The 27206-nt window shown below is 27.9% G+C and overlaps 2 protein-coding genes across 4 annotated transcripts in view; one reads left to right on the top strand and one right to left on the bottom strand.

The window, feature by feature from the left end:
* LOC132935396 (pseudouridylate synthase RPUSD2-like) overlaps positions 1 to 27206 on the top strand; it is a 494051-nt gene that overhangs the window by 369155 nt on the left and 97690 nt on the right. The window lies entirely within an intron of this gene.
* On the bottom strand, positions 9236 to 9790 carry LOC132933660 (putative zinc finger protein 702). Its single transcript, XM_060999930.1, has one exon. The coding sequence runs from the start codon at positions 9788 to 9790 to the stop codon at positions 9236 to 9238; it is 555 nt and encodes a 184-aa protein (XP_060855913.1).

Here is a 27206-nt window from a genome sequence, read left to right as displayed (position 1 = left end):
ATTTACTATTTTATTATTATTATCATCGTCATCGAGTTAAGCAACAGTACTATATTAGAATAAACATAATATATTATGAGTAAAATAAGATTTGCATAATATAAAATACAATAAAATAAGATTTAACATTAAAACAATAATTAAATAGCATAAAATAGCATAAAATATACCCATAATTGGTAACTCATCGCTGCTTCAGTAGTTTCAATCATATGCCATCCAAATTGTCATATTATATGATTTGAACAGTACCGGGTTATATTTAAAGTTTTTTGGTTGGCTCTGGTGACGCCCTTTATTTACTTATACAATATAATATAACATAAATTATTATTATGTTTATGTCGGATACAATATAATTATTAGTTACTACTTGCTTATACTACTTTTATATAATATGTAATATATAACTATTGAGTATTGAGCCATAAATATTATATTATTGTTCATCCCTCACTTATCAGATCCAATTATCCAAGTGAATTAAATGTCTTTTTTTGCGACATAAACACTAATAAAGTATAATATTATTACTTCGCGCTGACTTATTAGTTGTGCACTGCAACAAATAAAATGTTTCAATAAACTAGGTACGTGTTTAAAACTTAAAAATGTTAAATTTGTTAATTATTACCTATAAACAAAACCTTTGGTATAGCCGTATAGGCACATCTCTTGCACACACTATAGGCCATTATTAACTGATATTATAGTTAGTACTTTATTACTATTATAGATCATTATTATTTATATTATACGTAGTAGTTACTAAATATAGGTTCATTCGATAAAAATAAATCATAAAATAGTAAACCACGCATTTAACATTCTACGTTGAACCATATTATTATATTATTTATATGCTTGTGTGTGATAAACCGTACAAGAAATTTGCGCATTTCGTTGATTCGTAATAAAATAAAAACCCTATCGAAAAATCTATGTATAATAACAAAATTGTTTTATCGTATCCAAAGTATATATGGATATTTTACTAAATTGTTTTCTAATGCAACTAGACCGTTATTTTATGAAGTACTTACCAGCAATATTGTAATGGTTATTTATTAGTGTCTTATTATAATTTAATTATCTTTCTTTGTAACATAAATATGCAAAGGGTTGGAAATTTAACCATTATCATTCATTTTAACCCCACAATACATGATCATTACTTAAAAGATAATTAATATAGTGTGATGTTAGAGATTCTACTCTAATAATTATCGAAATATTTTTTTTCATCATCACACCATTCACTTTTACCACTTGGCAGGACACCTTATATTTTTTTGTGTAATTCGGACTAACAAGATTTGTGCAATTATTTAATGATTTAACCAATATTTCGTCGATATTATTCTTAATATTTTATTTTTTTTAAACACTTTTTTTTACTGAAGAAAACAATTCTTCAATAATTTTAGTAAGTATTACTTATTAAATAATGTACCAAAGACTGGAATAATTAAGATCTTAAACTAAAACATTATAATTAAAAAAAAATAACATAATATAATTTGTTAAAATTATTATATTGATTTATAATAAAACTAAAAATAATTTAATAACTTAGAAAAAAGTTGTTTTACATTGTGATTTATGTAAAAAAAACTCAAAATCATATATATTTATATTATACAAGTGACGATTATAATTATAAATTTCACTTACAAATACATTATATATAGGTAATAAGTAATTACCATTGAATTATATATTTTTAGGCCACGTACGTTCAAGCTTTGAACAATGACGTTAATATCACAAAAAATACTATCGTTATTATTGGTACAATATACATATTTTTTCGACACTTGCGCCTTATTTGTCATTTAATTTAAATGTATAATATGCGAGTTGGTGGCATCAATTGGATATAATTATTTATAATTTTTATGTATAGATGACGCTCTACAAAATAATACGTAATAACCGTTATCCATACAATGTTACCATGGTGGTATACCACTATTCCATTGGTATACTATATTATATTATTATATAATATAAACGTCAAACGCTCAGAAACGAAGACCCTCAGATACAAAGTCTGTTATTCGATTTATCAAGTGCCCACGATGGTTTGTACAGTGCAGCAATATAGTGCAATTAGTTTTTCGAGTTTTTCTTTTATTATTATTTCTGATTATTTGCTCACAACCCGAATACTTAGTTGAATTTCATATATATATATATTGAATAATAATAATATATAATAATGTCTCAAAGTAGGTGTATTATATTATAACTAGGATTTAGAAATACTTTATTTTTTATTTTATTTTTACATACCCTCAAGCAAAGAGTCACTAGTGGGTGACTTCTTAATGACGTCTACCACGTTATTTTTTAAGTCTTTTATCTCATATACCTATCATGCTAAGTACCTAATATAGATTGTATATTTCTTATAAAAAAAATAAAATAAAAATGTTTATATTAATTACGCAATAAAATTTGTTTTTCCTTTTGTTTAATAATTGATTTGATCAAAAATGTTTACAATTTTCAAACGGATTTTCCAAGAGCGCGTCATCGTATCACAAAACATATTAATTAGGTACTATTGTTAAATAATAATATAAGTACCCTATGCATTTATTGCTTGTTCACCGTTTACGGTTTTCGACTTAGGCCCAAAAAATTGCATTTTCGTGGACAACAAAACAAAAAACATAGGGGTCGTAAAGAAAAAAAAAAATTACAAAATAATATTTTTTTAATGTCCTTATATACGGTTAATCTGACCCCTCGACCAGCTTGGCAGGAAAATGCATAATATTATTGCAGTGTCCGTCTACCGGTCATCCACCGTGTATGCGATTAATAACGTTACATTAGAATATTATATACTACGCAAAATTATAATGTCCATATGAAAATTATATTATGAAAATCCTGCGGAGTCGTCGTCCTGGATTTGTTATTGTATGTGGACGAAATTATTTTTACATCCGTTCCAATTATACTCGCATAACATGATAATATCATCTCAAAAACATTATGACACTTCCTGCATTCCAGATTAGTATAGTAGGGGCACCTATCTAGGTTTTATTATGATGATGGTTATAATATTTTATGAATATCGTTTAAACAATGCGTATAATTATTATTATTTACTTGTCGCTTATTTTAAGTGTTAACTGACCTATATCTATATTAATTATATTGATTAGTTTAAAATACTATCGTGTATTATATATTTGCGTAGTATTATCCTTTTATTTGTATTACCCTAATTTTTGTCGAGCTATTATAATAGTTACGTACTAGTAAATGCTAATAAAATAAAAATCGCTATTATTATATAATATTATGTATTAGGGTAGTGTACAACCCTTCAGTATATAATTATACGGTTAATTCACAGTGGTCATATTACTATAATATAGTCACCGATGTTCCTAAAAATAAAAAAAAAAGTATTCATATTCTTAGGCATATATCAACACTTAGGTTTAGTAAGTAATGCTATCCAAGTATAAAATTGGTGGGTACATGTCGATCCGTGATTACTGATTACCATCTGTTTTTTTTTCCGGAATAATTCGTTTATTACTGCCGCATTATATCACCCACTTAAAAAACAATACTAATAACTTTAAGTTTTATCATCATTGTGAGGCAACAATTTTGACGATATTTGCATTTGTTTCCCTTTAATATAAGCCAAAACACATAACTACTAAATGTGTTTTTATACTCGAACAAGTTATTATATAATATTAAATGTTATCGACATACAATATATTATTGAAACTATTTTTGTTTTTGTAAGACAATTCGGTCAATACCAGTCAACATTATGAGTTAATACTGGTTAAGTTTAGATAGTAAAAAAAATTGTTTTCATAATAACTCAAAACTGAGTAATAATGTGGCCAACATGCCAGTGCTTCGATTTTCAATAGAACTATATAATAAATAATAGTTTTAATTAAATTAATATTTTTGGAGACATATTTTGATTTCTTGCTCGGGTGACTGGTATTCCCCAAGCTTCACTTATGTATATTGTACATTTATAAGTGTCACAACTTTGGTGACCTGCAATACAATGTTTCGTGGCTTGTATGTTTATTGACCAGCAATATATATATATGTTATGTATTATACCGACCGCAAGCGAATAAAACAGGACTCGAGTGATATTGAAAAGTAAGTAGGTATACACATGTCTCCAAGGTGCGATATACCCGAGCTGGAAAAATATTTGGATTGGGTTCTCGCGGGAAGTAAAAAAGTTGTTAAAGTAAACTTCGGAATAAACTATTATAAAATATATCTATATCGCTGCGTAATATTATTATTACATACACGTGAATCGCTATGTCATATATATAATACTAAATATAGGTGCTGCTACTGGACGCTATCCATAAATACACTGTCCTCCAATAACATATAAGTACTTTACATACTAGATTGGAAAATATTTACAAACGAGAAAAATTGTGTCAAGTTCAAATTAAATAATGTGTTGAGATTTGAAGAAATATTGTTGTAAAGCACGTTTTTACTAATTTACGATTTATATTTCATGATATAATATTATGTATATGACTCTGCGAACTCAAAACAATTGCTAAAAAAACGAGTCGAAATTATGGTAATTGTATAGTTTAATATATTTACCATAGTTTTATAAGGATCTTCAACTGAAATCTTTGTAGTAAAATGTATACCAATTAATTTAGCGTCACACTAGCGCATGCTGTATATTAGCCATATTATGATACCTCCCGATAAACTTTCAACGGGACAATTAGATAATATGTTCCTTTGCCGTTTTTCAACTTAAATATGAAATACAAAAAAAAAAATCGTGAGTTATATATATTTTAACTTATTCGAGAAAAATAATACTTATAATCGACGATAACACACAATTTGATTATAATATGTTGTTACTGTCTTAGTGGGCGACATAGGAGATGATCAAATTGTGTGATCAAACATTAATCGTAACCGCATGGGTAATATAAATTTAAAAATTTGTTATTTTATGCAATTTTATTGTATATCATACATTCGAAATTAAAATGTCCATAACAAAATGTTATGATAGTGTACCTTGAACGATTAGTTAATTACTCGTAACTTTAAAGTGTTTAAATTGTCTAAGAGCGGTGTAACTTTTGAAGAGAATACATTTTTCCAGTTAACCCCGTCACTTTCCTCAGCTCATCATAACTTTCAATAGGTACTTATAAGTAGGTATAACTATAAATACTTGTTCAAAATAAAATATTAATGTAGGTATGAAATTCCCATTAAACTAATGAACTGAAAAATATGAAATAAAAAATATATGCTGTGATTCAAAAAAGTAACGAACTTATAATAACAATACAATTTATTTTTTATTTAAATATTGCTCTGTGATGACTTCAAATTTAAAATGATGTAAAAAAAAATACTTCCCAAAACGTTATTACTTTTTGAGAAAATAAGCTATTACTTTTAAAACAACCTTGTGAGTACCTATAGTACAGAGTGATTTTTCAAGAACGTTTATCTCCAATCTTTCCTTTAATAATACCAATTTACTCAAATTCTGATTTTTGAATAATAACTAAAGTAGGTAATTTCTGAGTTTTAAAATGTAAATATACTAAAGTTGATAGTTTTAGTCCTTTAAAATTGATTTTACAAAAAAAAATAAAATGTATAAATAGTATTTTTGATATAATATAGTATTTATTGTACTCAGACTATGTTAACAAACTATAAAATTTAGTAAATCCAAATGAATTATTATAATTTTCAAATAATCATCGTTAGACAGTGCGTACCTACTTTGAACACAATTTCTTTAAATACCTATTTCAACAACTTCTATTTCGATTATCGACGTTGATACTTATTATATAATATCAAAATAATGAAATGGACCATGGGAATTCGTCTGCTTGGCAATCAATTAGTATATACTTAAATAAAAAAAAAATTCAAATAAAAAATATAATAATGATAATATGTTCATACGGCTTCAGCATTTGGGGACCCTGCCGACGGATGTAACCGTGGCTATTTTTGACGATTTCATATTATGGGATCCCGCGTGCACGTCACAGACCATTTTGTACGAAATGCATTATACTTACGTATATAATAGTAGAATATTATAAATCACTACAAGCACGCACGCATTCCCTCTCAAATGATCACATGATATATATATATATATATATGTATATGTTTATTATTATTTATAACCACGTGTGTGTGTCACGTGTACCTGGTGGCGTGTGTGTTGTTTTATCCTTTTATTTTCATTCTTTTTGATCTAACAACTATTTACCTCTCTTCTGAAAGACTTTTAATGTTTTTATACTGTAGACGTTGGTTTTATGTTTCAGTAGTGGGTAGGTATATTCTATAATATTATTATACATTGTGCAACCGAAAAATTCCAATCCGCAGCGAAATCTATTGTATCTTTTTGTTTCGATCTCCTTGAATTGTTTTTGTTGTTATTGTTCTTGAACTTCAAACGTTTAAAAAGTTTCGTATCGAAAACAGAATACCTATCTACGATTTCGGATAAACCGGAATATGCAGCCTCTTATTGAAATAGTACCGATTTTATGATTTTTAACTATTTTATCATCAAAAGCCATGACATTTTAATCGGGGATATTGCTGGGAGATGCCATTGACAATCATGGTTATAGGTAACAACTCTAATGTTCACTAAGCGTAACGATTCGCGATTTCGTATAAATGTGTGTAAAGTGGTACTTAAGAAAATGTTCATACATTTCGGTAAATTTTTTTTTTGATGTGTTCCCATGTAATTTTTTTGTTAGATACATTTATTAAGAACTCAACAATATAATACAGTATAATATATTACAAATTCATGCAATATATCAGTTGATGGCCAGTGAATATTAATATTATTATATTGACAGTTGAAATTAATTATAATTAATATATTAACACGTATATTGTTTTAGTATTATCCTCTGGTTTACCTTTTTAGTGATATTATAATGTGTTATTCGTTACAGCCGTATATGGTTGCCCAGTGAAAAATATATAAAAGCATCAAAATATTAAATATTAATCGCATTAAAGCTTACCACCAACTATGGGTCGGCATCCAAACAACTTTATCTGCATAAATTCATTCGTCAGTGGACGAATAAAATAGGTACCTATCATCATTATTTTTTTTTATTCATTTTTTCTTCGATATGATTCAAATATTAAATTATTTTTGAGTATTGGCTATTGTAATAATTATACCAGAAGATAATATAAATTTATTTTGTTCTCAATTTATAATACGTATGTATACGACGCTGTGCATAAGTCGATAATATTATAATAAGTATAGTGTCACTCAAATTTGCAGGTACAAAGTTTAGTGGATGGCTGTTTCGGTCAAAATGCAAAGGGATGTTTCAGATAGATTCGGGTGGTTTATCTGATTCGTGGGCGAAAACAAAACCCAACTGATAATTTACAACCCACCTGTTACAATTAATTCATTGATGCATTCAATTAAACTTTTTTTCGTATTAAGCTTAAGCTTATTGGGATTAGTACTTTTCATATCGATATAATTTTTAATTATTCGATGGGTAAATTATAACGTTTTATTGATATTTTATGACACAACTCTTTAATATCTTCAATAGTTCAAGTCTCGTATAATTATACTACGACAGAAGATAAAATAAAAACACTGACGATGAGTTTTATTGAAAGTTGCTGTTTAATTAAAAATGAACCGAGATACTTTAGTATATATAACCATTTTTTTTCGTAGCCGGATTCATAAAAGGATTCATACTTAAAATAGTATAATAATACTATTATATATTCATACTTTATATATAATATAAAATAGGATATTATAACATATATTTTCCTAACCAGAATAGTAATTGTAAGTTGAACGTTTTATGTCATATAATATGATATATTATATAATAAACTAATCCCGATCGGTAAATTAATAATAATAATATATTGATCACATATTCACTTCTACAGGAAACGTTTTTCTCTTTTCAAACACTAAACACAATAATTATTCCTAATCATTTAAACAATTTCACCGTAGTACATTAGACGACTCCACATATTATTTTCATTAGGTATCTATACACGTAGGTACCTACTAATAAGTAGTTACACGCTAGTAAATTGTTTATCAACGATTAGCGACGCATTATTTTTCAAGGTGAATATTTTTTTTTCTCAATCAAAAAAATGTATTATGTTTATGTGTCCATGAGACATCAAAAAATTATAAATAATCATTTTAACGAACGATATCTACCTAATAGCAAATATATTACGAATGCAATTACGTTATTTTTGAAAAGTTAATTGATTTATATTTTCCCAATTTTGTTATAAGTACTTCGTTAAAAAAAAAACTTCTGAGAAATAATATATTTCAAAACTGTATACACCTTATGACTTAATAAAATATCAATAAAATAAATTAGTTAATTGGATTATGCTTATTGGATAACATTATAGTTTAAGCTATTGAACGAAATAAAAACTAGCCATGTTTTACATATTTTTTTACATTCCCAGACTTTGTTTTAAACATTTATTAATATTGCATCAATATTTAAATTCAATTTAAAAAAAATTTATTGATTGTAACATAATAACCTGTTTTGTTTAAATAATATTTATGAGATTTTTTTTTATAAATTTGAATATTGGCTATTGGATCAAATCTTTTGATAAAATTGTAAATTATTAAAAAAATGTCATTCATACATAAATAACAATTAAATCAAAACATAAATGTGACTGAACAATCAATAACTACCATTATTACCATATCAAATAATACGTTTCATTTATTCTTAAACATACTATGTATGTTATGTATAATTATATTAAATAATATTATGTTCAATAAAACTTGATTTTATATCAACGTTTGCTATACATAATAAGCATATAATTCGTATAGGCCATACATGCCTAGGTATAATACATAAACACATTTAATTATTAGTTATTTATGTAAGACTGATTATTTAATGATTGTAAGTTTCATTATCAGAAACCATTTGATAGTTTTATTTACTATTCCTTTAAAAAAATATTTAATACATTTTATACATGCACAGAACATCGTGAACGTTGCGCATTAATCACATTACGTGCATGTGGAATGTGATTTTTGCAACAGCCAAGCGAATCATAACTTAATGACACCCAATTTAAACTCTGTCTAATTCATAGATCAAATATCTCTGATCAGTTCTGAGTGAATCAACCGGTGTCTCTTCATGCTGGAGCTTTTTATGAACGACTTGCCACACACATCACATGGGTATGGTCTCTCACCTGTGTGCATCCTTTGGTGTTCCGTCAAATGGCTTCTTCGGAGGAATGACTTGTCGCACACTCCACATAGGAACGGTCTCTCGTCCGTGTGAGTCCGCTTGTGATGGATCAAAGTGCTGGTTTGACGGAACATCTTACCGCACACATCACATGGGAATGGTTTCTCACCCGTGTGAGTCCGCTGGTGATTTATCAAAGTGTTGTTGTGATTGAACAACTTACCGCACACATCACACTGGTACCGATTCTCGCCCTCATGTATCTTCGTCAGATTATAGCTTCGATTAAGCCACTTGTTGCGCACGTTACACGAGCATGGTTTCTCACCGTGCGTTTTCCTCTGGTGTACCGTCAAACAGATGCATTTTGAAAAGGATATGATGCTCAAATTATACTGGTACAACTGTGTTTCGGACTCGCACGTCCTTTTGCAATATGTGTGATCGTTCATTTTAATATAACGGAAATCCCACCTCTAACTTGGACGTTATCTTGCGAGTTCTATCGGACCCTGCTAAAAACAATTGGTTCGCCGAATAACAGTTTATAAGGTCTGGCTGTATTGTAACAAACTCAAGTTTGTTTTTCATACAATGACGTGGTTACTAGACAGTTCTGTTAACAATTTATTGACATTTCCAAGATTTCAAGCCAGTATTAGTCATCATATTATCGATAAGTTAATAATAAACTCAAAACGATATGAAATCTGAATAATTAATATATGACTATGACTTAGTTTTCTGAGTTACAAAATTCTACGTGTTATATCAATTTGCTTTACTGAATCAGACGAAGACTCATACAGTTTCTATTTTATATAAATCACACAAACTAAAAATGTTAAAATAATATTATCATCGATCACAATTCAAAATTCCCAACACTAGAAACACGGTTAGGTACAATCTGTATAGTATATCCTGATACTTATGCAGTATCATATGTATATATGTATAACAGTGTATTTAATATGTCAACGAATAGTAAATATTTAAAATTTAAAAGATGCATACCAAAATGTGTTGAAAAAACTGTAAGATTTATTATAGATAATATCATGAGAGAAATTAAATGTATTGAAAGCTACAACGGGATATTCACAAAACATCATATCAAAGGTAATATTATTAGTAGGCAGGTGCCTATAGGTTAGGTAATTATAATTACCGATTTGGATTTTCTAATAATAATAAAACAAAACAAAAAATAATTATATACAACTTATATAATTTAAAGTGATTCACCAAGTATGCCATTGCGTATCCCACTTTTCTTCTAAATTATGCATTTAATGAAATTGAGATTTTTAGAATTTTTAAATAATATGCTTATAGGCCATATTTTTGCAAGTACCTACTATTGGATGTATTTTACCTTATAAGGTGATGTATTTTGAAGTCCTGTGTCATTTCAAATTTGTTTGTATCCAAATTAGAACCACCCATTTAACTGTAAATTGTTAATTGGATGATTTTTTTTTAAATTTTGTCATGTTTAGATCGAAATTCAAACTATTAGTTTCTGAGTTATTAAGGTTTGTGCTCTTAGGCTAATATAGTATTAATGGTATAATAAGCTAAAATACAAATAGGTACCTAATTCAATTTCTGCTAACAGAAATGAATTGTTTTTTAGAATAGCTATTTTATTAAGTTTTGACGCCCTGGGGGTTAAAGTGGTTTGATTAAACTTGTAAGAATATAAATTCTCAGAGATTATTATCAAACAAGTGAAAAGATAAGTTTAAAAAAAATTCAATACCTACAGTAACTTTTTAATGGTTGTTCTAGAATAAAAAAGATGAAGGTAGGAACACTGTAACTATTATATTATAATATATATTATATTAATTGTACAATTCATCTAACATGGTTTATACTTAAATGATTTATATTAAAATTGAAATAATATTGTATTCCGTCTACTGTAAATTGGTAAGGTTAGGCGGTGAAAATATGAGTTTTTACAAGATATCATTCGGAAATTATAGAAAAGTATGTAACAGATATCTGTAGGTAGACGTTTTTATTATTATATTATGCTCTACGCATCGCAAGTGGTTTTCCGCCATTTCCCATTTATACGACGTATATATTCTGTACTTCTTGTGTAATAACTGTAGGACCGAATCGAACATGAAACGATTAATAATTGACCTGTTCATTTAAACTACCCATCGTTTAGAAAGTAAACTGTATCCTAAAACTCGTGGTGAACCAGAGCGAACTTCAAATTAGCATAATAATCTGCAATGTTTTTGAAAGCTCTTTTAGTATACGGTTGTAAAACCTTTGACCGATTTACAGTAAACTTTGTACTGCATTGTCCCGGTACAATATAAGGGCTTAAAAATCTCTGAAATACGATTACACGGGTTAAACGTTTCCATGTTATAGTATAAGACGTCCTCGAGCTTTCGAATATCTACACGATTATTAAATACGTAAATTATTCGTCTATCTTGTACACGTCAAGTCTTTTTTCTCATATCGTATGTCGTAGTTCGGTTATTTGTAGTCTATAATAATATTGTAAACAAATAAAAACTACTTCCGACACACACGCGTATACCTACAATTGTCAATCGTGAGTTTATCAATCAAATTCCCTTTTACTTTTAATGCCCTAAATAAATTCTTTGTTGTACCTTGGTCAGTGCCAGACTATAAAATGTATTGTAAAGTGCACACATAGTACAATATTATTAACCTCTTAATTTCAAACAATCTCTTGCCGTATTATGCACATACCTATTACGCTGTTTATAGATACATTTTTTTTTCATTAATATATTATGTTTTTTTTTATATTAATTATAACTTTAATTTTCGTGTACTCAACAAGATTTTCGTTTTTCTATTTTGTGCGCTGATATTGATAAATCGATTTTACTGCACATTTTTTATATTCCCCTCGAGGTTTTACCTACGGAATGTGTTGCATGTATATATTATAAAATATTATCGTATTATTGTGTGTACTTAACTATTCCTATATTATATTTACCTAGATAGGTACAATACAACATCTTTGTAAATTATTCAAAGTCCAAATAAACCCCTATAAGTACCTATAATAAGCACCGACAATGTCAAAATATCATGTATATCGTATATGTGGGTCCTTACGCAAGAATTTTCATATTTTTCTTTCAATGTCACGAGTTTTTCGTTGCAATTATTTGCATTTCCCCCCCCCCCTCCTCCCCATTCGTATGGATTTATTTTCAGATTTTCTCACGACATCGCATCGAGACGATTCGGACAGTACAGTTGTATGCAACAGTTGCAGCAGGAATCGTCAACAAGGTGTGCGTGTACACAATATTAAAAAAAAAATACGTACACTGAGAGTACAAAAATAAATAATATTCTACGTTGGATCGTCGCGGAGATCGCGATTTTAATCGTCTTTTGTTTTCGTCTGTCAGTCTGTCCGTCAGAAGCCGACAGTAGCACGTCATGGTAAATTATTAATACGCTTTATTCCCACACGCGCCTGTATTGTACACAGGACGTGAATCGTATATCAGTGGTCGCAAACAACCGTAAATAAATCCCTCCCGTCTATGTTCGGTAATAGTAACAGTTATCTCATCCCGAACAACTTTTATTACGCCCGAAGACTGGCGGCTCTGGCACGTCCCATAACGTCCGGACGCCGTATGTGCCCGCGCAGCAGAAAATGATTTTTTTTTTTTAACTTTACTTCCACCTGCTATACGGTTTTGTTTGCACACAGCACACAGCAACGCCAACAGTCGTTATCATTATCATTGTTATCATTATTATTATTATTATTATTATATTATTTACCAAGAAAACAACCCCTATAGCAATCGGCGCTAATATTTTATTACTTACAACATGTCTTGACTTGTGAATACATATTATGAAGTTATAATATAATATGTTATTTAAATTCTATAGTTTGTTTACATTGGATTATAAATAATATGAGAAATTCCGTAGTAGATTTTTGATTGTTATTGGGTCTGGCCATGTGATTCCGCGGGTTGGAAACATTTTGAAGATGATTCTAAATGCATTCTTCGGTCAGTCATGATATAATAATATGTTGAACGGTGAATGTGTAGGACTTGTCGTTCTTTTCTCTCTTGCCATCAGATATCCGAGGTGCAGGGATATCCGAGTGTGACCAATGCTTATACGGTTGAGAGTCGTCGTTAATTGTAATCGTTATTAAAAATCACTGAAAAACAATATTTTTAGGAGTTAAAATGTGTGACCACTCCGAGGACGATTTTATGTCATACATTAGTGGCGAGGACGAGATAGTATTGTGCATTATGACCGTGTGCACTTATTAGTTACCTATCAGTACAATGCGGTGGTGAGTTTGTTGACACCGGATGAAAGAATCGAATTACACTCTTCCGGTTTTCAAATGGTTGTGCGTAGCAGTCGACGTTCTTTAAAGATTTTTTTCATCTTTGATCTCAACGCCAAGCGTATAATATTCAATCAATTTAATATTCATAATGTATAGACTATAGACGTATAATAGTTTGGTAGTTTATCAGCTGGTTCATGCCTCACATCGTTACGTTGTCTATAATATTATATTTCTAATCGAATATCGTACCATCGCCATATATGTAGGACTTTTCGGTATCTCCTCTTTTGCAGCCATCAGATATCCACGGTGCAGGGTTATCGAGTGTGACCGATTCTCGTCCGACTGAGTGTCTTCGTTTTTAATGATTACTTAACGGTGAAAAGCCTTTTAGGAGTTGAAAATGTGTTACCAACCACTCCGAGGACGATCATAATACATCGTGCAATAGTGGCGCGGACGTGAAAGAGTATTGTATAAATTATGATCATGTGCCCTTTATTAGTTACCTATTATTATAACGCAGTGGTAAGTGTGTTGCGGGACACCGGAAGAAAGAATCGAATATTACGCGTGTTTCCGGTTTTCAAAGTGTTGCGCGTAGCAGTTGATGTTATTTCGAGATGTTTTTCATCTTTGATCTTAATGGCAGGCGTATAATATTCAATCGATATATTTATAATGTAACAGCATAGACGATAGACGTTTAATAAATTTAGTAGTTTACCAGCTGGTTCATCCAGAGCTGTTCTCCGCCTCATATCATTACGTTATGTATAATATTATATTTCTGATCAAATTTCCTACCATCGCCTGTCCATATTTTTTACTTTTCAATGTAAAAAGATTTTTTTTACTCTCGTCATCTTAGATGATTTGGATTTATTTTAATCATTTTTTTCTCTTTGATCTTTGTGGAATATCGTTATGTTCGACGACGTGTATTCTAATAAGTAGAGACAAACAACTTTCTTTAAAAATCTTTTTAAAAGAAAATCTATTAAATTTTTTTAATGTCTTCTGTTTACATTAGACACATGCAAGTGTACTATAAACATAATCAAAGATTTAAAAAAAAACGGCCGAAAATAATATTTTTCAAAGTAAATATTCAAAAATCAACATCAAAATATTTATTCAATCATACAAATTGAAAATATATATAGTTAAAAGTAAAAATACAAAATTGAATGTTTTAACATTTTATTATATTAATTAAAACTTCTTCATTGATAAAATAATAATTACTTTGCTATTATTACTTGCTTATAATTTTAATATGAAATATTGAACCTTTTGGTAACATTTTCATATTATGATTTTATCATTATTATATCATTAATTTTCACACTAAGAACGCTAATTGATTTGTTCAATTTTAAACATAAACATATACAAACATGTAGAAATATTATAACTGAAAGTGTTTATTAAATGATTATAGGTATTAAGACGAATAACAGACCATGGTCTGCTTAAAATAAAAAGCATCTATGTTTTGTTTAATATACATTGACATTTCAGCTGCTATTTTTAGCTCTTTCGTTTTATTAATTGATGATGAATGATCAAAGTTACTCTGTTCGGACCATCTAATTATCAGTAAATATCGTTAGTGTCCAAGTAAAGAAATATTTAAATTTAAATATTTTTTACTTCACCAACCTTAGTAATAAATATTATTTATAATATATGCATATAGTCATAATTTATAATATGTTCTATTATTCATGTTAATAAAATATATGCAATTGAAAAACAATCCTTGATCGGACTTTCCTCTGACAACAAACAAGCTCTCGCTTGCACCGCGGAGATATTCAATTCTAACGCCTAGGCCAAAAAGTAGAAATAGAAATATTCTTGCACATGGAAAAAAAACAATACATCTAACAGACAACCTATATTATAGTCGTTTGATTAATTTCAATATTTCCAATAATTTTCAACGTGAGATATATAATTATGGTGCTTTCATTTTGTGTCGATAACAATTATATTTGATGCCAAACGCGTATACAAAAATAACAACAACACAACTTACCTAATCAGCTCTTATTATTTAAATACATTTTTATTCATTTTATTTCATCGTGATTAAATGCTATTGAGTTTTGGAAAACTATAAACTATCGGCGATATTTAGAACTAGATGTATGGTTGATAACATTAGCGGAACCAGAAGTTACCCAAGGGTCGAATTTTCAATAATTAAATTACCTTTTTATGCCAAATATTATAATAAAAAATAACGTAAAAAACAGCCCAAGGGGAGCGAACGCCTCTTCACCCCACCCCCCTTGTATCCACCACTGTTTGATTATATGCCAAACTAGACTTATGTTTGGAGTTGTGAGGTATTCATATAATATGCACTCCTAAAACAATATTTGTACACTAAGCGAGCATATCCAATATAAATTACGTACTTGAACTAGTACTATAATAAATTAATAATTGAACAAACTTTAGATGACATTTTAAAAATAATTTAATTTCGTCCAGATTTTTTCTTGAAACATTAAAAATATTTTTAATTTTTTTGACACCACATGTAAGTATGTAACAACAGGTGCATCGAACTATTTTCAAAACGAAATAGAAGATTGTGCCTTAACGTAAATGGCTTATTGTTATTAATCGCGGAGCACGAGTGAATCCAAAATGTCAGTTTGTTTAACCTCAACCAGCTGGACTGGTGAAAAAATGTAGTGGCCTTTTTTGTGCTTCTATTCAAAAACTGAAATTACGACCCAGCATAGACTCCAGTTGTATAGTATATATAATATAATGGTATGTACGTTATTGATTTTACCGTGCATACAATATGTACGCGTCGGTATACCTCTGTGGTGTTTAAACAAAAATTAACCGTGTAAGTCACTCGCGCGCGTATAATAGTGAACGAAAGTCATTCGGCTCGAACGCCTATAAAACGAACGATAATAATATCATATAAAAGACAGGAATTTCCGAAATACGTGGCTCAAAAGTTCAGAGTGTATATTAAAATAATAAATATATGTGGTATTCTCCGATTGCGATTTGTGAAAGTTATGTGCGTGCTCTCTTTCTCTCTCTCTCTCTATATATATATATATATATAAAACATAAAACGCATATATTATAATATATATTATGGTGTCGGCCAATAAGTTTTTAAAGATAAAGAACTTCGGTATGCGTGCCCACATATGCGGTTATTGGTTATGGTAGGTATATAATAAAGTGTATAATATAATATATAATACATGTCTCCGCATGGCAATAAATGAATGATTTTGAATTTTTTTTTCTAGAAATGGTCCTTAGGAATATTCCTGCAATGTTTGGCGACATGTAGTTTGAAAAACAGCCTTTGCCATCGTTCGAAAATTAAATAAATCATTAATATTATTTGAAACCCGAATTCCTTATTGAAAATATTATTCAATTACTACAATTAATAATACAAATGAAAAGGAACTTGTCAATTTTATCGAACTAAAGCAGCGACTTCTGTATTTTCATCCATCTATCACAAACGAGAGTGTTCCAGCAAGTGGGACATTTGACAAGTGTGCCAAGTAAACATGGCTGATTTTAAAAAATATTTTTGTTTGTTTATTATTTATATAATATCTTATATTTATATATATATGAAATGTAATATTATTGTATTGAATTATGTTTCCTGTATTTGAAGTATTGTGAAAATCAATTACTATGCCACTCAACCTAGATAAAAATAATGATGTTGTATCACATCAACACATTGTGCTTTATTACAAAATGTTTAAAATAATAATTTCAATTTCAAAATATACTCACTAAACTAATGTAAATAATTGTTGATACATTTTTAATTTAGTTACAATTTGGCTATAAAAGTTCAATGTTATTGATTATTATTATATAATTATTTCATTCTCAGTGTGCCGAAATTATAAGCATAATTTAATCATCAAATATATTATTAGAAGCTGTCTGTTTGATTGCTATATGATTTCGGATTCAAATCTAGTTACATTATAATCAATAGTATAAATACAATTAAAAATCGTATAAATAGTATATTATATATATTTGATTGATGAGATTTGATCTTGATTTGTATTCGAATAATTTGAGGATGTTGTATGTTTCCAAAGTTGGACATTCCCATGTAGCTTATCTCCTTCTGGATAGTATATATATTATTACCATGTTTTTAAACTAATTTCACATTAAATTTATGTCAATATATTTCTTTTTAACAAAATATCAAACATGAAAAATACATGAAAAACCAATTGGCGACAATCGTGTACCTGAAAAGCCCATCTATAACGTCGTGTGCTGATAAATTAATTTCTGAAATACATTTTGAAGTATGAAATATTAGGTACGTCTTACAATTATTATTTTATGCAGCAAGATAATTTCGTCTCTATAGTTGTAATATAATCTGAAACATGGTCACACACTTCATAATATTGTGATGATAATGTCCGTTGATTGGTGTCTGCACAAAATAAGTATCGTGTGACTATAAAATTAATACAACTCAACAAAGGCAGGAATATAAAAAAAAAAATGTATCATAGTTAAATCTAAATCAAACTCATAATGCACTGAAGGCAAAGTATTCATGATAATTGAGAAAGAAAAAGAGAAGAGAATACTCGGCCAACGCTGTAGAAATTCGTGTGATCACAAATCGAAGCAGTTAAAAATCTTAGGTCTATTATATTGTATTATATTTTAATAAATTATGTAAGTAATTATTTGCAATAAAGAAATAAAAATAATATACATAAAGGTACTTCCTTACATGTTATCATACTTAAAGAATTGGACTAATATCAATTGTATTTGTTTATTTAAAACATTGTTCTCAATCTTATTTTTTAAAAAACCTGGTAGTTTAAATAAATCTTCAATTCATACATCCCACACAGCATTTGGGAAATAATATTATTATGTTGTGAATATTTTGATATGCTTTAATAATGAATATTTAATTTATTTGACTGATAATATTGTAAAATATTTTCTTCTCATGATAACATAATCATATATTGTACTACATGATTGCATAAAAATGATGACTAAATATTTTTATAAAGTTTCCATCAAAATGTTTTTTTGAAAATAAATTATGATTAAAATGTATTGTAAATTTATTTATAAAATATTTTCCAAATATGAACTTCTTGGCCAAAGAATATAATTAAAATATTTCCTAATTATTTATGCATCTTTTAAAATATTATTTTAAAATATTTTTACCATTGTTAGAAAATATTAAAATGCAGTGTAGGATAGGGATTGTCTTAAATATAATATTATTTACATAATATTTCTAATGCAAGTGCCGCTTCTTTACTTATGGTGCAGCATGGTTCTGTTTTTAGGTATTTGACTTATACACTATCACTGTCCAATATATCGGAGATTATATTATGGACTTCAGTCCATTCTCCACAATATCCAAAGATTGTCATTGATATTGTCGTATGATTTAAAAGTTTCATTATGATTTATTGTTTCTGCTAATAGATTAAGGATCCTATACATCGTATTTATAATGAAAAGGTGCATAATGATTATTGTCAGTCGAATTTCTAAAGCCTGATTTTGTATGATCGTTATATTTCATTATAAATTATAATACAATATCTGAATATCACGTCTTAAAAACAATATATGGGGAAAACGTCAGTTATCATTTATGCTGTATGAGCCTATTTCAGATCAAATTTTCAACACTCAAAATGTTAAATTTAAAAGAATTTTAATACTTTACAAGATAGGTGAAGTTTAAATTTTTTTTTGTATTTTATAATATAGCATTATGTGTTTTTAATTAACGTATATTTTTTTATATTTTCCACTATAAAAGCAAAACAATTAAGTTGGTTAAAAACTTAAAAGTAACGTTTTTAATTAACGATTTAGACGGTTAAGAACTTACTAAAATCCTGACAAAGTTACGACTACTTATTAGAATTGGATTTCAATTCTGTAGAAATATTTTAGTTTGGTTGAGACTATTGTTTCGATTAAAATGTTGTTAAAACTCTAATTGTATTTCTCAAACTTTTCAAATGTTATTTACTAGGTAGTGGTTTTTTTATATGTATATAGTTAAGAAAAAAATCCAACCAGCTCAAATATTTGTACTGAATTAAAATGCGATAACTTTAAGTAGGCATCATTTTGGAAAGCCTTCAGCTCTAAATTAGTTTAAATTAATTACTTGCAGTTACAAAATATTTTATTATATTGAATGCAATGAAACGTGCATTTGCTTTCCATAATGATGACGGTGTCACAGAAATGATAGTTTAATACTCACCCAACAACTGTACACAACCACAATCGTCATATAAATTGCCTATCGAATACTCCTTAGAAAATAGTGAGTTTCAAAAATGTATTTTTTTCGAACTTAATTTAATGTAACACCTGCATGGCGATGTCTCCGTTTTCTAACATAAGCAAATGTACGCTTAGCAGGGTTTTTTTGTATTGTTAGCTTTGATACTAGAAAGAATCGACCTATATTGTTAAAATTGAAATTAAGAAATTAGTACCTACTTACATATTGTGTTTGTACTTGGCTTTTTTAGAGTAGATGAATGTTTAAGTGAATTATGACTTATTATGACAATATTTATCAATTTAAAACTGCTCATTATCCACGATTGAAAATTGAAATATCTTTAAAAAAAGCCTACACACATGTTCTTACCTAGATGTTTTAAATAAGTATTATATTTGCGCAACTGTAGAATTATTACTATTTAAAATTGGTAATTCAATCCTAAATCATCATTGTTGAAAATTGTAATAATACATTGGTTTTTGTGATACGTTTCGCTGGTATAAACATATGTTAATGTGCAGTTTAATTGGACATTTGGAAAACCGTCCGACCACTAATGGATAATATATTAAACGAAATTTGCAGAGAATTAATTATTTTTAGTTACTTTTAATATGGTTAAATAAAATTCCAGTCTACGATTGTTTAGCTCATAAAGTTTCAAAATTATATATGCACTTACCTTGCCAAAATCCACATACATTCTTGGCATCAAATCGTTTAGCATGTGATGGTGAAATTGACATTTATACATTTTTTTTTAAATAAATAAATACCATTTAGTATATAATAATAATGTGAATAATAATAATAATAATAATAAATACTTTTACAATTACTGACTATGTTGGTATCCCCAGATCTATGACTTAACTAAATATTACTTTTATAACTTTTACTGATACTGAAAGTAGGGGAATTAATTGTATAATTAATGAAAATAAACTTTTTTTTCTTTTGTTGAAATTAATTTTGAAACTATTCAACCAATATTAAAATTATAATTTTTTATAATATCGTTATAAAACCATTGCCTAGACATAGATTTCATTTCAATAATAAAATTATACCTTATTATACTAAGTCATCGTAATCGAAATCGTTTTTTTTTTTTAAATTTTTCCAGACGTAATTTATAAATTATTTTTTAAAATAATGTCGTATGAATATATTATAATAATTACATTTCTTAATAACCTACTTAACACGTTTAAGTATAAAATAGAATCGATTTTACAAATCTGTTTAATTTAATGGTGAATAATCTCATTTCTTTTGTGTTAAAAGAATTGAATGATTGATTTTAGATTTTTTTATTTTCCGTTGAATGTTAATATGGATGTAATTATATTATGTCAGATGATTGTACATCCGTAAAAAGCGTTTTTTCGTTTTGTTAAATTATAGATTTCAGAAAATGATTCCACCTGATGAAAATTATTTGTTTTCTTCAACAATCAATATATTAAATAATATTGCTAGAATTATTTGTAAAAATCAGGGCTTGCATTTGAAAAAAAAAATTCTGTTTTATGTTATTTACAATTAAAGCGTTACACAGTTTTTGCGTTTATCGTTATTTATAATAAAAACATTATTCAACTTTTTCGTTTATCGTTATTCAGAATTAAAAGTTATACAAGTTTTGCGTTTATCGTTACTTAAAATAGTGTTAATCATGTTAAATTTAAAAATAATAACTAAGGCGGGTAGGTAATGGCCCGGATACGGAATATTATAATATTATCAATTCCTAGATTGTTTGCATGAAATAAATGTTTCTGCGAAACCAATAGACCTTTTAAATAAATAGATTTTAAAATATTTCGTTTTGCGTTATTTTTCGTTTAATGATATTCTATAAAAACGAAGAATAACGCAAAACGTAATTTATAGAATATCATTAAACGAAAAATAACGCAAAACGAAATATTTTAAAATCTATTTATTTAAAAGGTCTATTGGTTTCGTAGAAATATTTATTTCATGCAAACAATCTAAGAATTGATGATATTATAATATTCCGTATATTTAAAAGGTCTATTGGTTTCGTAGAAACATTTATTTCATGCAAACAATCTAAGAATTGATAATATTATAATAGTCCGTATCCGGGCCATTACCCGCCTTAGTTATTATTTTTAAATTTAACATGATTAACACTATTTTAAGTAACGATAAACGCAAAACTTGTATAACTTTTAATTCTGAATAACGATAAACGAAAAAGTTGAATAATGTTTTTATTATAAATAACGATAAACGCAAAAACTGTGTAACGCTTTAATTGTAAATAACATAAAACAGAATTTTTTTTTCAAATGCAAGCCCTGATTTTTACAATTAATCCTAGCAATATTATTTAATATATTGATTTTTGAAGAAAACAAATAATTTTCATCAGGTGGAATCATTTTCTGAAATCTATAATTTAACAAAACGAAAAAAACGCTTTTTACAGATGTACAATCATCCGACATAATATAATTACATCCATATTAACATTCAACGGAAAATAAAAAAATCTAAAATCAATCATTCAATTCTTTTAACACAAAAGAAATGAGATTATTCACCATTAAATTAAACAGATTTGTAAAATCGATTCTATTTTATACTTAAACGTGTTAAGTAGGTTACCTATTAAGAAATGTAATTATTATAATATATTCATACGACATTATTTTAAAAAATAATTTATAAATTACGTCTAGAAAAATTTAAAAAAAAAAAAACGATTTCGATTACGATGACTTAGTATAATAAGGTATAATTTTATTATTGAAATGAAATCTATGTCTAGGCATTGGTTTTATAACGATATTATAAAAAATTATTATATGATATTATAATATTGTTGGTATTATAAAATATTTGGACAAACTGTAGGTAGGTACACCAATGTCGTGTCGACGTGTGTATAATAATAGCTCGTAGTATTTTTAAGCAAAAACGATTTTATGTTTTTTTGTAACAAAAAAAAAAATTTCGGTCACATGATTTTTGTCACGGCCAATAGGCGCTGTATATATTATACAGTGTGATTAAAAAATAATTCCAAAACCCATAATTTTCTATCACACATTTATGGAGAGACATATTATGCAACGGTCAAAGACGAGTTTAATTAAATTCATCGAGATACTTCATTCATAACTCTATCACTTTATATCGTAGGCAGTTAAAACGTTGGGTATATGACGAATCGTCACCACTGGGGCTTGACTGCCCAGTCAATTTAAATATACATTTTTTTTTTTTAGAACTTTTCAGTGCGATACTTTTCAGGCTATAAATTTGTAACAATTGCATAAGAATTTAATAGCAAAACTGTATTTTGTATTCCTCGCATTTCTTATTATTTTGCATTACATTTTACATACGTTTTTCATGCAAGATGTATGTTTTAATAATATCTCGGGTTCTTACGACAAAAACGTATGCATTTAATATATGGTACGGTTAAAAGAAAAACCATTCAATTTTGTTTTAGTAAATTGAAATTATTTTTTAAAATGGTTTTTAGAGGAAATTCTACAAACCGTTTTGAGCGCTATTTGATAAATATTAACTCTTTGTATTGAATAAATTATATAAATATACCTATATATTTTTGTAGAAGTATAGACTGCTCCGTAGTAAAATACCTACCAAATATAGGTATGCATTGTGATATTTTTACTTCGATGTTTATTCTTTATTTGAAACAATCATTTTTATATTTTATATAAAAAATTGCTCCCATGATACCGACATATATTTAATTTAATTTTAATAGATCATCATTGACGTCGGGATTGACTTGTTATAATTGTAACCTATTTTTTGTATGGTTTGAACTGTCTATCAAAACTATCTGTAGTGTTCCGGTTTAATTAGTGTGCGAAGAAATTCCAAGTTCTGACGATGACCTATTATAATAAAGTTACTACCCACGTACATACTTTTTTTTTAAAAACCATTTTCCACAAAATATTACCAAAATATTATTACTTATTATGAGCATTACCGTCATCATCGAACAATATGACCAAAAACCTATTTGGGATTATTATATCGCATTAAGTCGTTTAAGAGAATGTTTAATACGATGTCTTTTCAATAGTTTAATGTACACAATTATAGGTAAAACGAATTTTTACCAAAATTAAAATACATTTTAAATCTAATTTGAAATATTTTGCACATATATCCTTTGTGTCCCATTGATCGGTTGATAAGATATAGAATATTAATCAGAACATGTTGACGCAGATCGGCTATGGCTGCTTTAGTGATTTATGATTATTATCTAGTTTTTTTTTACGATTTATTATATACAAACAACAATAATTGTTATACACTTTTTTTAAACACCTGTAGCTTTTTTTACGAGCACTTATTTGAAAATAAAAACAGGCATTTATATATTTCCAAAACATATTGTTTTATAAAATCGTGATGAATATCTAAATCGTGTAACTTGTTTATTCCCTCTAAAACCACTATATTATATATACGTAGTGTTCACTGTTCTCCGAAAGTGTGTTTTTACACCTCGCACATGACCGTAACAGCATCATTAACCCTGACCATATAAAACAATAATATTTATTATTATTGTATCTATATAGGAGGTGTACACAATATGAAGCTCGTCTGTTTGCAAACCGAAACGAGTGATTAATAATTTATTATAATCCATCGGAAAACAATGTATTTTATTATTGTGATACGAGATTAGGTGAAAAATTTGGTTGACGCAATATCTCATATGTCACGCACAGCTCGTAGAAAATATTATATAATATTCGGTCGTCGACGTCAATGCGGTCAAGACACCTCTGCTCTCCGATAATGATAACTAGAGCTAGGATTTATGTGCATTAGCATATTTTTTCCCCTTTAGTCCAAATACAATTATTGGTTGACAGTTCTTTCCACATGTCTTGGATCATACCGAATCGAATAGAAAATTTTTTTTTCATATTTTAATCAAAATGAATGCATATTTAGGACTTTTGAATATTTATTTAAAACATTAATGTAAACTCGTATTCACGAGGATCTGTAATTACCATTTATCTGTCGTAAGTATAATATTTATAAACTGTCTTGTTTGGTTGGATTGAGTAAAAGATAAGATTAATAATTTATCTTAATAAGCTTGTGAGCTATAGATGTTCAAGGATTAATTTTCTAATCATTAGTACGACTTGTGTTCATCGTATGGATATACAATTGTATATATTGTGTGTGACATTAATATTATAAATAATTTTTAAGAATTACACCAAACGTTCAAAGTGTAGGAGCTAAATTATGACAATCCCCAAAAATTTGCTTAATAATTTTCTAGAGAAGTTTTTTAAACGGATGGTAAAATACTTAGTATTGTAAGCAATTAATTTTTTTAATAAAAAAAACAATGTATTGATTTTTGCTAGAATTTAAAATATTTTTAAAAAATAAATGCATATGAGATATATATCTCATCATTTTTTATTGCATAATATAAATCCTAGCCCTCATGGTAACAATATTATAATATTATTGTGGTTAATATTTTCTTAATGTTTTTTCCTCGTGAAAAGTACGTTTTCTTTAACATAAATATTATTTAGTTATTATAATTTTGTACATACGTATCACCTCATATTATATCGATACAAATCATCTATTATTTATTTGCATATTTTCACATATTTCAATTAAAATAATTAATAAACTATTGCTAAATGCATTAACTATAACATAAACGTAAAACTGTATTTTTGTGGTTTATTTAAACGAAATGAATGCAATGTGCATAATCATATTACGTAACGGTGATAATATTTCAGTTGTATAAAATTAATGACCATGTCTCTGACCAAACATTTTTAAAATCGATGTAATAAAAATGCGTTGGATTTATTTTAGAGTAAGAATAACATGAATAATTAAGCTTGCAATATAAAAGTAACATAGATTTTCTCACTCAATACATTTTAAAATCAGAAGGAGCTTATTTTTCAATTTACGATTATAGTTTGGAAATTATTGGTAAAATTATAATTTTATATTTATTTTGTCACATTTTTAACTAAACTAATTGCAAATTTTACCATTTTATATTACATTATAATTTTAGTCCTAATACAAAGTGAGTTATTATTTTTTTTTTATCGTAAAACAGACATGTTAACGATCGAGGAAATAATATCATTCTGTCAGTGCGCTTCCACTTATGATTAAGACTGACTAATCGACATGGTCATTGAAGTTTTTCAACGTTTTGGAAAAATATTTTTTATTAAATTATTAAATTTAAAATAAAATGGTCACGAAAATGTTGAACTCGTTGCAACCTAGAATACAAAATAATAGTAAGTAAAAAGGTGTGACCGTTTTTTGTCTGAAAAATATTTGTTAGTACGTATTTTTTATAAATAAATAACATTCCAATTTAGGTGAATAAAAGCTTTCGAAAACACGAAAATCGATCGATGAAATTGGTGGTTTTCGCGGAAAACCCAACGCAATTCCCTGCGATGTCCCTTACGTATTTATCGCATCAAAATCTATCGGTATTGTTATATTTTATTACTTTTGTCATAGATAAGTTACATTATATTATAGATGGACAACGCAATCATCTATCGATCATTATTTGAATTTTACAATAATATTTATGTTTATATATATACTTTTTTCCCACCTTCTCCTGACACAATGTCCCATTATAAGTGAGTCAAACGTAATTTATTATGAAATCCAAAAAATAAGCAATAAATTGGCGTTTATAAATTTTTTTTTGTTTTAGGCTTCTACTACTGAGATCATTAGCCTACGGTTGGTAGGGTTGGTACAGTAGGATTGGGACGGTTGGCACTGTCAGTTAGAAACACGTGTATGTGTGGCAAGGTTTTTGCACACTACGAACCCGGGTGGTCACCCATCCGAGAACTAGTGGCAGCGGCTGTTGCTTACTCTCAATCACGTCGCGTGATTGATTTCAGCCACCGCGCCGTGCCGAGCCACCTAATACATATATTATTATATAAAATTATATCTATTCGCTTTTGTACATAATATTATTGTTGTCTTAAGACTTGTTTTGGTGCTACGTTCCCATATAATATAATATACATGTAATATGTGCTGAAGGCATTGAGTACAACCCTGCAATGTCCCTTTA

This window comes from Metopolophium dirhodum, chromosome 1, assembly GCF_019925205.1.
Source record: "Metopolophium dirhodum isolate CAU chromosome 1, ASM1992520v1, whole genome shotgun sequence".
Classification (NCBI taxonomy): domain Eukaryota; kingdom Metazoa; phylum Arthropoda; class Insecta; order Hemiptera; family Aphididae; genus Metopolophium; species Metopolophium dirhodum.
The sequence above is the reverse complement of the archived record's forward strand: the minus strand, read 5'-3'. Positions and strand labels throughout refer to the sequence as shown.

Bases quoted from the DNA above. Each gene is read 5' to 3' on its own strand.
- LOC132933660 (XM_060999930.1), bottom strand. From the start codon at position 9,790: ATGAACGATCACACATATTGCAAAAGGACGTGCGAGTCCGAAACACAG.